Consider the following 15,290-nt stretch of genomic DNA (forward strand, 5'->3'; position numbering starts at 1 on the left):
CACCGAAAATCCCCAAATCAACTACTTTATCGTCTTTGATTTTGATCTTTAATCCCTAGACAGTACCAGAACTTCCTCACCTCTCTAGCCACACAGCCTCGAAGCCAGATGGCTAACCCACCAAAGAAGCTGGGTTCCTCAATTTCAGCCGTTTAACTATCAACGCATGAGATATATATATATATATATATATATGTAAGTTGTTTAATTTTTATTCACCATTACTAATCCAAGTTGTGCTTATTGGGGTTTTATGGGTTTGTCTGTGGATTTCTGTATTTCTATGAGTTATTGTTTGTGGCTTTGTCTCCATTTTGTTTTGTTTTTTTGTTTTTATGTTTATATTTGGGTTTTGTGGGTTTAGTTTGGATTTGTCTATCTAGGTCTCTATTTATTGGTAAAGCTGGGACTTGGGAATTGCAATGTTGTTGAATTTTTTTTTTTTTTTTTTTTTTTTGAGTTATAGATAAGATTTAGAAAATTGGGTTGGTTTGTTTGTGTTAAGGAATTGTTGGATTTTTTATGTTTTTAGAGTTCAATGTTGGATTAGCTGGGACTTGGGAATTGCAATGTTGTTGAATTTTTTTTTTTTTTTTTTTGGGAGTTATATATGAGATTTAGAGAATTGGGTTGGTTTGTTTGTGTTAAGGAATTGTTGGATTTTTTATGTTTTTAGAGTTCAATGTTGGATTAATTGAAAATGCAAATTAAGTGTTTGATGAAATGACTTTGTGAGCTTTGTGTGATTTATTGACTGAGATTGTTGACTGATGTCTTTCTCCATTGTCCATTTACAATGGTTACTGAGTTCTCAGAAGTATTTTGTATCTAAGCTAGGTGGCTGTTCAACAAGTTCTAGAATAGAAGCAACCTGTTCAATAGGTTCCAGCATGAGGAGGAGAGCACCAATGAGGTGCTATTGTAATCAAAAACCTGTCATAGTTGTGTCATGGACATCAAATAACCCTGGCAGAAGATTCTACGGCTGTCCAAACTACTGGGTAAATTGTTACTTATTTTTAGTTAAAATTGTTGTTTCAAGATGTGATGGTTCTAAAAATTGTTAGTTAAAATTGTTAGTTATTTGTAATACAAATTAAAAATAAAAAAGTTTTAATTTTCTGAGCATTATTTGCATTTCAGGTGGGGTGTAAGTGTAGGTTCTTCCAATGGCGTGATGATGAGATATGTGCTCGTGGTAAGGTGCTTATCCCACAACAAAGGCAGAGGATCATCACACTTGAGGCTGAGGTTGCAAGCTGCAAGAAGAGGGAGAAGTTTTTAGTTGTGGCTGTGGTATTGTTAGTGGTGATATGTGTAATTTTGTGTCTGTTTAGGTAATGTAGGTAATGTATGTAGTGTTTGATTAGGTAATGTAGGTAATGTAGGTAATGTATGTAGTGTTAGGTAATGTATGTAGTTTTGTGTTTCTTGCTGTGTTTGCTGCTGTGTGCTGTTGCTGCTGCTACAATTTTGTGCTGCTGATGCTGTGTGCTGCTGCTGCTGCAATTTTGTGCTGCTGATGCTGTGTGCTGCTGCTGTATGCTGTTATCAATATTTGTTAACAGGGCTGGCAGTTTAAATGTATGTAGGGTAGTGATTGTTATGGGAATTATTAGGGCAGTTTTAGTTTATGTTGGGCTGGCAGTTTTAGCCATGTATTCCCTCATGGTAGTGCTCATGCCAGTTGTTAGCAATGTAACCCACTTCTCTATGAAATGAATACAGTTTTTGTTCAAGATATAAATGTAAATTCTGGTTTGAATGCATACACCAGTTGCAGAAAATGTATTTACCATACTATTGCTGTTGCAGAAAATGAATACATTTGCTGTTTTGCAGAAAATGAATACATTTGCTGTTTTGCGGAAAATGAATACACTTGCTGTTTTGCAGAAATGAATATAGTAGTTGCAGAAAATGTATACACTTGCTATTTTGCAGAAAATGAATACGCAGAAAATGTATACACTTGCTGTTTTGCAGAAAATGAATACGCAGAAAATGTATACACTTGCTGTTTTGCAGAAAATGAATACAGCAGTTGCAAAAAAATGTATACACTTGCTGTTTTACAGAAAATGAATACACCAGTGTGTAATATTGCTGTTTTGTACCTGTAAATGTACCTGTTTTCCAGAAAATTTTGTTTTGCAGAAAATGTATCTACCTGTAAATGTATTAACCAGCTAGTTGTACTGTTTTCAATGCAAATACATTAACTGCCTCTCATTGATGTGAGTACCAAAAGTAAAGGACACAAGATTCAATATTAAAGTAAAAATACAAATTGAATAGACATACAGCTGCTATTGTTATCATTGACTGCTAACAACCACAGTCACCATAATTACATAGTTCAACACAATCATCACCAGAATTGCACAAAATATGGCATTGTTCCATAATGACATAATTACTTAGTTAAGCCAAAATATGGCATTGTTCCATAATTACATAATTACATGGTTAAGACAAAATATGGCATTGCTCCATAATTACATAGTTAAGCCAAAATATGGCATTGTTCCATAATTACATAATTACATAGTTAAGACAAAATATGGCATTGTTCCATAATTACATAGTTAAGCCAAAACTTCTCAAAACAGTAGACATAACTACACAAAACAAGTAACCCTCATCAACAAAAGAAAAAATCTACTTCTTGCTCTCTTCATTTCCTTGGACCTTGCACAGATGATTGACTTCTAGCATGTTTGATTGCTTCCATGTATCTGGATGCATTCTTAGAAGTCTTCAGAGTCTCTGATGTGACCACCCTTTTCTTTTTCTGCCTTAAGGTTGGGTTGCTGCTATTGGAGCTGTGATATGCACCTGATTGGTGTGATGCATTTGGGGTGGAGTTATGCTGCTGTGTACTGGGATATGGTGCAAACTGAGTGGCTGGTCTGAACTGGTATGGGCTATACATGGCAGCTTGGGGTGGTGCAAATGGTGTGGATGTGGCCGTCTTGGCCTATGATGGAGCACTTGTGGTTCTGCTGATCTACAAACAAGAAATTCACAAACAGGGTTAGTAGTGAGTATTGAATAGCAACCATTTCACCCTAATGTTACTTAATTACCTTATTATATGTCCTAGTTTTTTTTGTGGTGCCTGGCAGTGAAGAGTTCCCTCCAATCTCCCCCTTGCAAGTTCTCTTATTGTGCCCTAACTTACCACAAGTGTTACACTGTTTAGAGATGCCAGCTCTCTTACCACTTGTTGGCTCATAAGGTTCCCTTACCCTCTTCTTCTTAGGCCTGCCAGGTGGTCTTCTTTTGATAGGTGGCTGAACTGGGGTCACATCACTTGGTCTCCACATATTTTGCCCATTTATTGGTGCTATGATTGGCTCGTAGCATGCTCTGTATGTAGATACATGGTAACAGGGGTGAACATACTGCTTAGCATCTTGTCTGTTGAAAAATATGCAGAAGATTGCATGAGCACATGGTATGCCAGTTATGTTCCACTTCCTACAACTACAGTGTGTTGTGGCCAAGTCAACAGTGAAACTCTGCAAATTATTTTTCACTTCAAATTGTGTCTGCCCTGCCCAGCAAGCTAACCACCTATTGGCTGCCAGCTTTTCCTTGTGCAACCTTTTCATCACCTTGGCACAAATATGTGACTCTAGCCTCACACCCTTCTCTCTGTTCTCTTGGAACCTAGTCATTAGATATAGTCTGATGCACTCAAGCTACAATCACATACAAGTACAATGAAACATTAGATAGATATTAATTGCAACAACTGCTATACACAATACCAAACAATCACTATAAATAATACCAAACAATCACTATAATTAACTGTAGGTGATCATAAATACTCATACCATGCTAATTATAGGCTTAGATCTGAATTTAAGAATCCTGCTGTTGAAGCTCTCACACATATTGTTGAGTATGGTGTCAGTCAAGCCATCCTCACTAAACATGTGTCTGGCCCATTTTGTTGTTGAGTGAGAATCCAACCACCTGTGTGCATCAGCATCAATCTCCTTCAGCTCATCCATCACCCTATCAAACTCTTGTTTGTAAGTTGCCTTAGCTGCCCTCCAAAACATATCTCTAATCAAAACACCAGGATGGTCCTTCCTGAAGTTGTTATAGAGGTGCCTGCAGTAAATCCTGTGTTCATATTATGGCCAGTTGTCAATGAATGTTTGCACCAACCCCTGTCACAAACAGTATCACAGGCAAGTATGTGAAGTTAGTGGACCAAAAGTACAATGACTAAATACAGATTAAAACAACCAATGGAGAATTAACAACACTCCTTTTGCTGGTCTGACATAAACACCCATCTCTTATTCTGGCCTATGTCTGCAAGTAATAGATTGATGAACCAGTTGTCAATGAATGTTTGCACCAACCCCTGTCACAAACAGTATCACAGGCAAGTATGTGAAGTTAGTGGACCAAAAGTACAATGACTAAATACAGATTAAAACAACCAATGGAGAATTAACAACACTCCTTTTGCTGGTCTGACATAAACACCCATCTCTTATTCTGGCCTATGTCTGCAAGTAATAGATTGATGAACCAGGTCCAAGAGTCCTTCGTTTCAGCCTCTACCACTACATATGCAAGTGGGAAATACTCTTCATTAGGATCTCTGCATATTGCAGTAATCAATTGGCCCCCTGACTTGTTTTTCAAATGACAGACATCCAAACCAATGAATGGCCTGCATCCAGCTAGAAACCCCTTCTTACATCCCTCTAAACATATATATAGCCTTTCAAAATAAGGCACTTCACACACCAAATCAGACTCAGCTGCTAAATCACCCTCATTGAAGGTATGTATCTTCATAAGTATTGTACTGGCAAGACTAGACCTCCTTAATTCATCACAATACTCCCATAGCTGGTTGTACTGTTGTGTATAAGCCCCATCCACATAGTCTCTAGCCTTATCCCTAGTCCTACTTGCTTTTCCAACACTTATGTTTATGGTATACTTCTCATAGACAGCTTCTTGGATGTCTCTCAGCTTCATGTTGGGCTGTCTTTTCACCTTCTTCATCAACTTTTTCCCAATGTATGATGAAGTACACCTCTGGTTCTTAAAATTTCTAGAGCATGTATGTTCCAAATTCAATGTCCTTAGTTGGTAGCTCCTCTCCCTTGGCACCTTTGCTAGATAGGCAACAAACTTGTAATTTTCCTGGCAGACAGCTCTTACCCTTTGCAAGTCATTTTTCATAAATTTGATCCCCCATCCACCATGAACTGCATATTCTATTATAGCTTCCTTGAATTGCTTGGGTGTTGTAAACAGCATATCTTTTTCAAAAGAAATATGCTCTGCGTTAGCCACGGGCTTAAACATAGGGAACTTCTTCACTTCCTCATTTTTTTGTTTTTGTCTCCTCCCATTTCCCACATGTGTACTTCTATCTCAGCATCATCATCACTGTCATACCCAATCTCATCATCAGATGATGATTCCACCAGACTGTGCAATTCCTCACTCTCATAATTAGAGTTCATTACACCAGCACCCATTTGGCCTGGTTCAACATCATCATCATCATCCTTACCATCCCAACTATCACTACTATCTTCAACAAAGTCCCTAACACCTTGGTTGAACTCTACCTCATCATCTAGCCCACTTCCCCCACCTCCACTATCACTACCATCACTTATGATAAAGACCTGAGGTGGGTGCTCAGTAATAGGTTCTTTACCTACTCTCCTTGAACCCACCTGGGAAGCAGGAACATCAACATTAAAAGTTTGATCATTAGCATCCACCTCAGTTGGCTCATCCTCATTATTAAAAGTTTGATCATCACTATCATAAAAACTGAAAAAATCACTCCCATCATGGTCATCATCATCACTACCATCACTACCATCACTACCATCACTATAATAACCCATAGGGCCTTGCTCCACTGCCAATGGCTGCACACCCTCATTAACATCCTCTCCTTCATCAACTAGTATAAGATCATCTATTGGGTACTCCACATACACATGAATCTCTTCATGACCCTTCAATAATTCTGTCATGTACATGGCATCATGATCATCAACAACCAAATGGAAGTTTTCCCTATCTTGGTCCATACCAGGCATTGTATACCATATCCTACTAACAGATGTGTACCCAAAGTCTCTACATATACCCTCTATCTCAACCTTGGACCACTTATCAGGGTCACAATTATCAACTATATCTGCATTACCTCCCACATATGTTTTAGGGTTCTCAGTAAAATAGCCACCATGATGCACGGATATACTGAATAGGTCATCCATTCTGCATGCCAAAACAACTTCAATTAAACAATGCAAGAACAATACAACACTCATTTACGAACACAACACCTAATAAAATATTTCATTCTGCATGCACACAACACAACACTTAATAAAGTATTACCAACACCACACTAATCAAATAATTTTTCACAACACAACATTGACTTCAATGGTTTTGTCGTACTAAAATAGACATACATAGTTATCAAATTACACAAAAAAACCCTCATACAATACTGTTAGCCTTACTTAACTCTTTTCAATAGGGGCACATAGGGAACACAAAGAACATAGGGAACATATGGACCACAATCAAAAGTAAAATACAAAAACATACAAAAAGCAAACAAAAACATTATGGCCCTACTACCAGAACCAACCAACAAGCATATTGTCAACATATAAATACGGACATAGACAGAGAGAGAAAATACCTTTTCACATACACAGAGAGAGAGAGAGAAAAAAAAAATACTGCATTCAAGTGGCAGAGATGGGTTTTGATTGTGGCTTCAAGTGATAGCCAAGCAAAAGTCTAAGAAGATCAAGTTGGGATTTTCGGTGATGAGGAACTCGGAGGTAAAGTTTAAAGATCAAAGACGATAGTAGCTGATTTAGGCATTTTCGGTGATGAACAAAGCTGGGATTTTCGGTGATGAGGAACTCTGAGTCTAGGGATTAAAGATCAAAGATGATATTTGGGGATTTTCGATGATGAACAAAAGCTGGGATTTTGGATTTTCGTTGATGAACAGAGGAACTCTGAGATAAAGTCTAGGGATTAAAGATTAAAGATCATTTGGGGATTTACGGTGATAAAGTAGACATGAATAGTGGGCGTGTGTGAGTAAGTTGCGTGGGAAGGCCACGTGCTAAAACAGACTGTACTTTTTAATATTTTAAAATGATTTACAGTTCTTTCCGTCAGCCACATCAGCATCTCCCATTAGTTGGCTGACGGTAAGGACTAAAATGAGGGGCGTTAATTGTTTTTTGAACTAAAAGTGGTAAAAAAAAAAACTTAGGGACCAAAATAGAAAAACGTGAAAAACCTAGGGACTAAAAGTGCATTTACGCCTTAAAAAAATTATTTGGTTTTTTCAATGCCATGTCAGCATTTTAATTTTTTTTTTAATTTCTGATAAAAAATTTTCAATTTAAACTGAAAAAATTCAAAAAAAAAAATACAGTTTTAAAGATTGAGAAAAAAAATTTAGAGCAATTATTTCAATTTTTCTTGAACTTTTTTAAGAAACAAACACTAAATTAACACTATTCACGCTCTATGTTGGCGTTTTTGTATTTGTGTTTGTGTTTGTATCTATTTCATTTTCTTCTTTCTTTCAAGGTAAACCAAAAAAGTAAAATCAAAACAAAAATAAATTAATAAATATCCCAAACGACATCAGGATGCGTATTTATCGTGCTAAGAAACCCAAATTAGTTTGTGTGTTTGTGTGGCATTTGTCTCTCTTAGTCTCTATCTCTCTCGATCTAAGATGACTTGCTCTCATATTGGGTTGGTTGAAAAATATCCCAAACCACAGCTGAGAAAAAGAAGAGGGAAGAAGATCGGCCCAAAAGAATTAGAAGAGGAGATCGGTGGTAGTGGGTTTGGTGACTGAAACTGTCTGTGGGTTTCGTGGCTAAGATTGGTAGAATCAAAAAAAGAAACTGTGGCTATTTGGACTAACGCAGTGGGTTTCACAGCGATGGCTCCCAAAATGGAGGTCCTCCAACGGGCTTGGGTGGCGGGACATCAGGTTTGATATGGGTTTCTGGCCGTGGGAGTTGCGATGGGTTTCAGGTTTCCGTCATGGGTTAGAACCTCCTCTGATCATCCAGTGGAAAAAGTTGTTGAGAATTGTGAAACTGTCATTTTTCTCTCTTTTTTGATCAACAATGGTAGTAGTAGGTTTGGTGACTTTGTGGGCATGGGTTTGTTGACTGATCGGTGGGTTTGACTATGAGAACGTGAAGTTTGATTTTTCTGGTTTCGGGTTGTTGATGATTTTTCTAGGTTCATATGTTTGATTTTTCTAGTTTCGGGTTGTTGATGATTTTTCGAGTTGTTCATGGATTTGATTTTTCTGGTTTCGGGTTATTGATGATTTTTCTGGGTTCATGGGTTTGATTAATTTTCTGGGCAAGTTTTCATCTTCTTTTTTGTAGAACATGAAGAACAGTTCTGGGTTCAACTGCACTGTTCAAGGTTTGCATTTGTTCTGGGTTTGCTCTTGATTTTGGGTTTTATTTCTTGTTTTTCCATATTTGATGAAGATTAGATTTGATTGCTGGATTTGGATTTGGGTTTGCTAGAGATTGGATTGGTTGCTGGGTTTATTTCTTGAATTTGGGAAGATCATGAAGAACATGATATTATGTTCTTACGGAAAAAAATAATGAAAGTAAAAAAAAATAATAATAACAATAATATTAGATTTAAGGCCAAAAATAATAATAATAATAATAATAATAATAATAATAATAATAATAATAATATGAAAGTAAAAAAAATTAAAATGCTGATGTGGCATTGAAAAAGCCAAATAATTTTTTTAATAATATTTTAATGTCATGTCAGTACCATGTTAGCAATTAGGACACTTCACCTGCAACGTAATAGGATTTTGTTACTTGGATGATAATAGGAACTAAAATAAAAACGATTTTTTAAAAATAAAAATGATAATTGGAATGAAATCAATTTAAGTACTAAAATACAAATCGGTTCAAAATGACTTTTTTTTTTTTTTTCTCAGGCCAAAAGGCAATCAACTTAATCCAGATATGGTATGACACACATTTATTCACACTGCAACCTGTCATGCGGGCATGATGTGACGCTAGGCATGCATTTCTCATGAAGTCAAGGTCCTCTCACTCTGTCTCTCTCACATGTCCTCTCACTCTGTCTCTCTCACATTTATTCAGACTGCAACGTGTCATCTGGGCATGATGTGACGCTAGGCATGCATTTCTCGTGAAGTCAAGGTCCTCTCACTCTGTCTCTCTCACATTTATTCAGACTGCAACGTGTCATCTGGGCATGATGTGACGCTAGGCATGCATGTCTCGTGAAGTCAAGGTCCTCTGTCTCTGTCTCTCTCGCATTTATTCAGACTGCAACCTGTCATGTAGGCATGATGTTGAGCTAGCATTCACATATTATTTGTCTCCCCCCGCTACTCTAATTTGAAATCTACACAAAAAGCATCAATGTGCCCTATGCTTTTGCTTATTAAAAAAAAAAAAAAAAAAAAAGGTAAATTCCACAAATTTATCTTGAGGTTTGTGATAATATCAATTAGGTCAAGAACATTTTAAAACCCACTAATTTGATCCTAAAAGGACAACGTTGCCCCTAAACATACAAACTCTCTATTCTCTCTCGTCTCTCTCACTCTCAAACCTTTCTCTCACCGAAAATACCTAACTCAAATCTCTTAATCCATCTCTTAATCCATAAGAATAGTACCAAAATTCTACTGAAGGTCCCCTCAAAATGCTACAAAAAAGCACATAAAAATCACTCTTTCAAAACCCATTAATCCGCTTGTAAACCCCATTAAAATCTCCAAAAAAACCTAACAAAAATCCCCAAAAACCAGAAAAAATCCCAACCAAACACAACACAGAAAATCAATACAAAACCACCCAAGACTCCACTGTAAACACCAGAATAGAAACCAGAAAAAAAAAAAAAAAAAAAAAAAAAAAAAAAAAAACACACCACAAGATTGGGGTCATCATCCTTTGAAGAACACTAACGGTGTTTGGGCTGATGTTGGCAAGATCCAGATCGAAGCACCATCACCACCGCGTGGGTTCCGATCTGAGAGGGACGAGAGTCCGTTAAATAGCACTGATGGCGTCAAACGACACAAACCTACAGTGGGAATCGGGAAGTCCTTTGCAGGGTGGTGTTTCCGGTGACCAAAACTCATAGGTTTCACCAGTTAGAGAGAGAGTTCTAAGAAAGAGAACACAGAGAAGAGAGTTGACAGCGAGGGAGAGTAACGAGACAGTAGAGAGAAAGAAGAGATAATAAAAATTAGGGACAAAATGGTCTTTTAGGATGAAATTGGTAGGTTTTAAATTGTGTTGGACCTAGTTGGATATTATGACAAACCTTAGGGTAGGTTTGTGGAATTTACCCTTAAAAAAAAAGTACCGTATGCTTTTAAGATTTTTGTTGGGATCTAAGTTATCTTTATTTTTGGGATTTTTGTTTTTGTTAACAAACATTAAGAGCCTATTTTAGTAGTGACTTATATAAAAAATAGTTTTTAGTATTTAGACAATAACAACATTTTTTATATGTATTTTTATAATATTCAAACACGAATTTTCATAACACTGAAAATAATACTTAAAGAGTAATATTACAAACACAAACTATTTTGAAATATTTTTACAAATTACTAATGTGGTAAATTCTTACTAGTTTTAATATGAGTCCATTATTAACATTACATTTTTATTTGCAATAATTATTTGGAAAATACTAAAGCCACATCAGCAACTTGTAAAAATATTGTAAAATATTTTGTGTCTGTAACAATACTCATACTTAAACACTGCTATAAAATAGGCCTTAATTATTTAGTCCACAATCTTGCTTGTTGGGCAGCTCATTATAAGTAAGATGGGTCTTTAAACATCTAGAGGCTGTTTGGTAAGAAATTTCTAGTAACGTTGTTATTTTGTAGAAATATGTGTGGATGAAAAAGTGTGTGAAAATACGTGTAATGTTGTTTAAATACTAAAAACTGTTATTTAATCAACAATACCAAACACCCTCCTATTCTCTTTCTGCCTAAATCTTCTTTTGGGTTCTAAAGATAAGTTTGGGTCCCCCATTCTTTTGCTTTAATATATAATTTTTTTGAATAAATACTCTTACACACTATGTAGTATTTAGCCGAGTGTATGTAACCACTACTACCCAATTTTTTAAAAAAAAAGAAATATCCAATTTTTATTTAATAATGAAAAGAAAGTTCTCTATGTTTTTTGGCATAAATTCTGGTGGGCCAATCTTAAACCTTTTCGTCAAGCAAAGGTAAAATAGATATCTCGCTGAAAATTCAGTACAATCCTAAAAGAGAACACGATTAAAGCAGAACCGATGCTATCCATACTTGCCTATTGACAATCTATAGAAGGACAAACTACTTAGGTAAGAAAATAGCAACAGTCGCTCCTCTTTTTCAAAATAGTGTTTTGTTCTATACACTGCAGTCAAAGGTTGAGGGCTCTGCCAAAGAAACTTCCCCAACTTTTCTCTAAAATTTCAATGTATTTGAAGTTTTTTTGTTCACATCAACATCACCTCAAACGTTTAGAATTTAGAAATCAAAAAAGCTGAAACCCTCTTTTTGTTTATTTGGAGAATGTTGCCATCATTAAATAAGCAAGATTGAGCGTGCTTTAGAACATTCACATCAGCTCATCTAAAAGATTTCGTCTATTTTATACCAAAAACCTACTTTTTCTATTTTACACCATCACTTTTACAAAACACCCACATCAGTTCAACTATTCTATCACCTCTCTTATTTAAATAATCAATTTTCTTAATTATTTTATTATATCTCTCACCTAACCCATTTTTCCCGTTTTTATACGCTCTCTCTCTCTCTCTCTCTCTCTCTCTCTCTCTCTCTCTCTCTCTCTCACATATTTTCTGATTTCTTTCTCTCTCTCTTCTATCTCTCCATACCCAGTCTCTCCCTCTCAGTCTATCTCTCTATACTCATCTCTCTCCCTCTCGGTCACAAACCAATCCATATCATCACAGCTTCGATCACAAGCATCGATCCACAGCTCCGACACCGATCCACAGCTCCAATCACAAGCATCGATCCACAGCAACACCGATCCACAGCTTCGATCCACAACACCGATCCACAGCTGCACCGATCCACAGCATCAATCCACAACTCCGATCCATAGCACCGATCCACAGCTGCACCGATCCACAGCTCCGATCCACAGCTGCACCGATCCATAGCTCCGATCACAAGCACCGATCCACAGCTCAATTCTCCCTAGCTCCGATCCACAAGCACTGATCTCCCTAGCTCCGATCAGGCTCCGATCAGGCAAGACCCATACCCACGAGCTCCGATCGTTCCGATAAGTACCGATCTGTCTCTTTTTTGTTTTTCTGTTTGGGTTTGTTTGTGTGTGGGTGTGTTTGTGTATCTCTTTTTTTTTTTTTTTTTTTTTTTAGCAAGTATATCTCTGTGTTGATTTTTTTGTGAGGATGTGTTTGTGTGCATCTGAGGAAAAGAAGATGAGGAGTTGAGGTCGTTGTGCACAGAGAAGAGAGAGAAAAATTGGTGCGAACGGAAATTAATAAAAAACTAAATACACATGCTACAGTGCCCGTGTAAATTTACACGGGTACTGTAGTTCGTTGAAAATTTTAGATGGTTATACACGATTTTAAATGGACTGATGTAGTGTGTTTTTTGGTTCAAAATGTGTAAAAGTGGCTAAAATGTGTATTTTACACATTTATACAAGAGCTGATGTGAATGCTGTTATGGGGGCTAACTTGTTGCAGAGTACTTGATATGTTTATCGCATACTATTAATTTAGAAAAGATTTTTATTGTAAATAAATCTAATTATACATTTTGGAATCTTGAAGAAATTCTTGCTACAAACCAACAAAGAGAAGTGCATGACAAACTATATAAATTTTTGTATGTAGATCTATTTAGTTTTGATGTGGTACTTGACTATAATCATAAATTTTCAAAACCACTCATGCATTTCACAATAAATTTTCTTCTTAATGGATGTACTCACATCTGGTAAAACAGGTCAAAATTTTCTGACTTGACTCGACCCGAACTCGATTTTCTTTTACCCGAAGCAAAAACAAGTTGAACTCGATTTTCTAGTGAATCTTGTGTTTTCTTTTAGGATTTTCTGTGTTTTGAAAAGCTACTATGTATGGCCATTTATAGTTTGAAAATTGGGGTTTGGAACGGCTCCTAGATGATGTGGGGTTCATTCCAAAACACAAACTTAAATGCAGAAAACTTATCTTTCATAACTTCTAGAACTCTAACATGCGTACGCATGCCTGTGTATGTGTCTGCATGCATGAAGCATGCGTACACAAAGCTTGAGTATGCGTGCACATTCACGTGTATGCGTACGTATGCCCTAGGGCTTTTGTAGTCTTTATTTTCCAAAAATAACTCATTTAATTCATAAAAAGAGTTATATTTTCCAAAAATACTTCCTCAAGTCAATTTCAATCTGATTGAACCCTAAACCAACCTTGAGCTTTAGAATTTCAACATCATTGGGGAACAAGGGGCCAAGTTGTAAGGGGTATAAAATGCGGCATCTACAAGAGAAAAGAATTTTTTCAGAATTTCTAGGGTATTTTCCTTAGAATTCTTCCACTCTTTCCCTATTTTTCCCCCTAGTTTTCTCTCTTTTTCTCCATAAAACTCTATATGTTTTCACAAAAATGAGAAGGTATTTGTAGGGGGATGAGGCAAAATGGGAGGCTACTAGCTAGGTGTAACATTTTTGCCACCTTATCAGGCCTATCTTGTCTTTTTCTTGGATTCTAGTCCGATACTTGCATAGCTGTTTGGAGGCCTTTCTTAGCTCAATTTTCTTCAAACTTTATATGCCTAGAAATCTCTAGATGTCTAGTTTCCAATGGTTCTGACTTTGATTGATTTGGAGCTACGGTCGTTGAGATATCATGCTTAGAAGGAAGGTGGTGCAGTGTTAAAAAATTCAATGACATTTTTCCTTAAACAATTTGTATCTTCCAATCCGAGGCAAATTTCATCAGGCCCTTTTATGAGAAGTGGCCAAGACCTTGTTCTTCAAGATGATCCATCCAAATTGCTCTAGTTATTACCCAATTGGTATAGTTTATTACACGAAGTCAGGACAAAAATTGCATGTTTTTCTTGAAAAAAAAAATTGAAGATTTTATTAGGGTTATTGGCTTTTTGGTGATATCTCATCCGTTTTAATTTCGATTTTAACCCGTAAACTATCGCATGTTCTTGTAATTATGTTTGTATGCACTTCCATATGCTACCTATGTATATGTCTCACATGTTTTGTTTGTAAATATTAAATTAGAGTTAATATTCATATGTTAATTATATCGTAAATAATTACTCACATGTATATATATGTACATATTGTTTGCAAACCTTTTCAAAAATAAAAAATTCTAAGTATTCCATTGCTTCATTAAAAAGATGAAACATTGGAAATAATTAAAATAAGGTACTATCTTCGGATAGACATTGTGGGGTGCCTAACATCTTCCCACACATAACCAAACTTCTGAGAACAAGATCTTTGGTTTGAGACTTTTCTGTTTGCCTTAATTAAGGAACCCCCTAAAAATTGATTTAGTTAATTAGGCAACTTAAAATGAATTAGACTCATAGGTGACCAATCAAACTTAATACAAAACTAATTGTTGGTGGCAACTCCTAAAATAAAAATAAGAAAAAAGGACTCACACACACACACACACCCCACCCTAGAGACACACACACACGAGTCACATCGCCAAGGATCCAATGTACGATTACTGATAATAACTTAATTTTGCATATTTATATCATTATTAGAAAGCATTATCATACTTATTTTGAGTTAATTCATGTATTTTATAGTTGGTTTTAGAATAATGTTGAATAATCAATTTTGTATTTAATTGAATTTTAATGCATGAATTTGTCTTTTGTAGGATAATGAAATTAAATAAGTGGATTTGTGCAAAGAAGAAAGATAATGGAATTTACTTTTATAAGGGCCTTGATGAAGTCAAATAGGCCAACCCAATTAATTTAAAGTCCAATTGGAACAAGGAATCAAAGGAAAATTACACCAAATCCAAGTCCAATTCAGATTAGGATTTCAGCTTGCGCACCAGTTAGTATTTGGAGCATAACCTTTGGCTCAGATGTCCAATTGAGATGATTCAAGTTAGGT

The 15,290-nt window shown here is 36.1% G+C and overlaps 1 protein-coding gene across 1 annotated transcript; it reads right to left on the reverse strand.

The window, feature by feature from the left end:
- Window positions 1–2,677: 2,677 nt before the first annotated feature.
- LOC126722113 (uncharacterized) lies at window positions 2,678–5,301 on the reverse strand. The gene is made up of 5 exons (XM_050425262.1): window positions 4,513–5,301; window positions 4,305–4,387; window positions 3,846–4,140; window positions 3,090–3,707; window positions 2,678–2,980 (listed from the first exon to the last, which is right to left on the reverse strand). The coding sequence occupies exons 1-5, from the start codon at window positions 5,299–5,301 to the stop codon at window positions 2,678–2,680; spliced, it is 2,088 nt and encodes a 695-aa protein (XP_050281219.1).
- Between the last annotated feature and the right edge of the window lie 9,989 nt (window positions 5,302–15,290).

Source organism: Quercus robur, chromosome 4 (genome assembly GCF_932294415.1).
Source record: "Quercus robur chromosome 4, dhQueRobu3.1, whole genome shotgun sequence".
In the NCBI taxonomy this organism is placed as follows: domain Eukaryota; kingdom Viridiplantae; phylum Streptophyta; class Magnoliopsida; order Fagales; family Fagaceae; genus Quercus; species Quercus robur.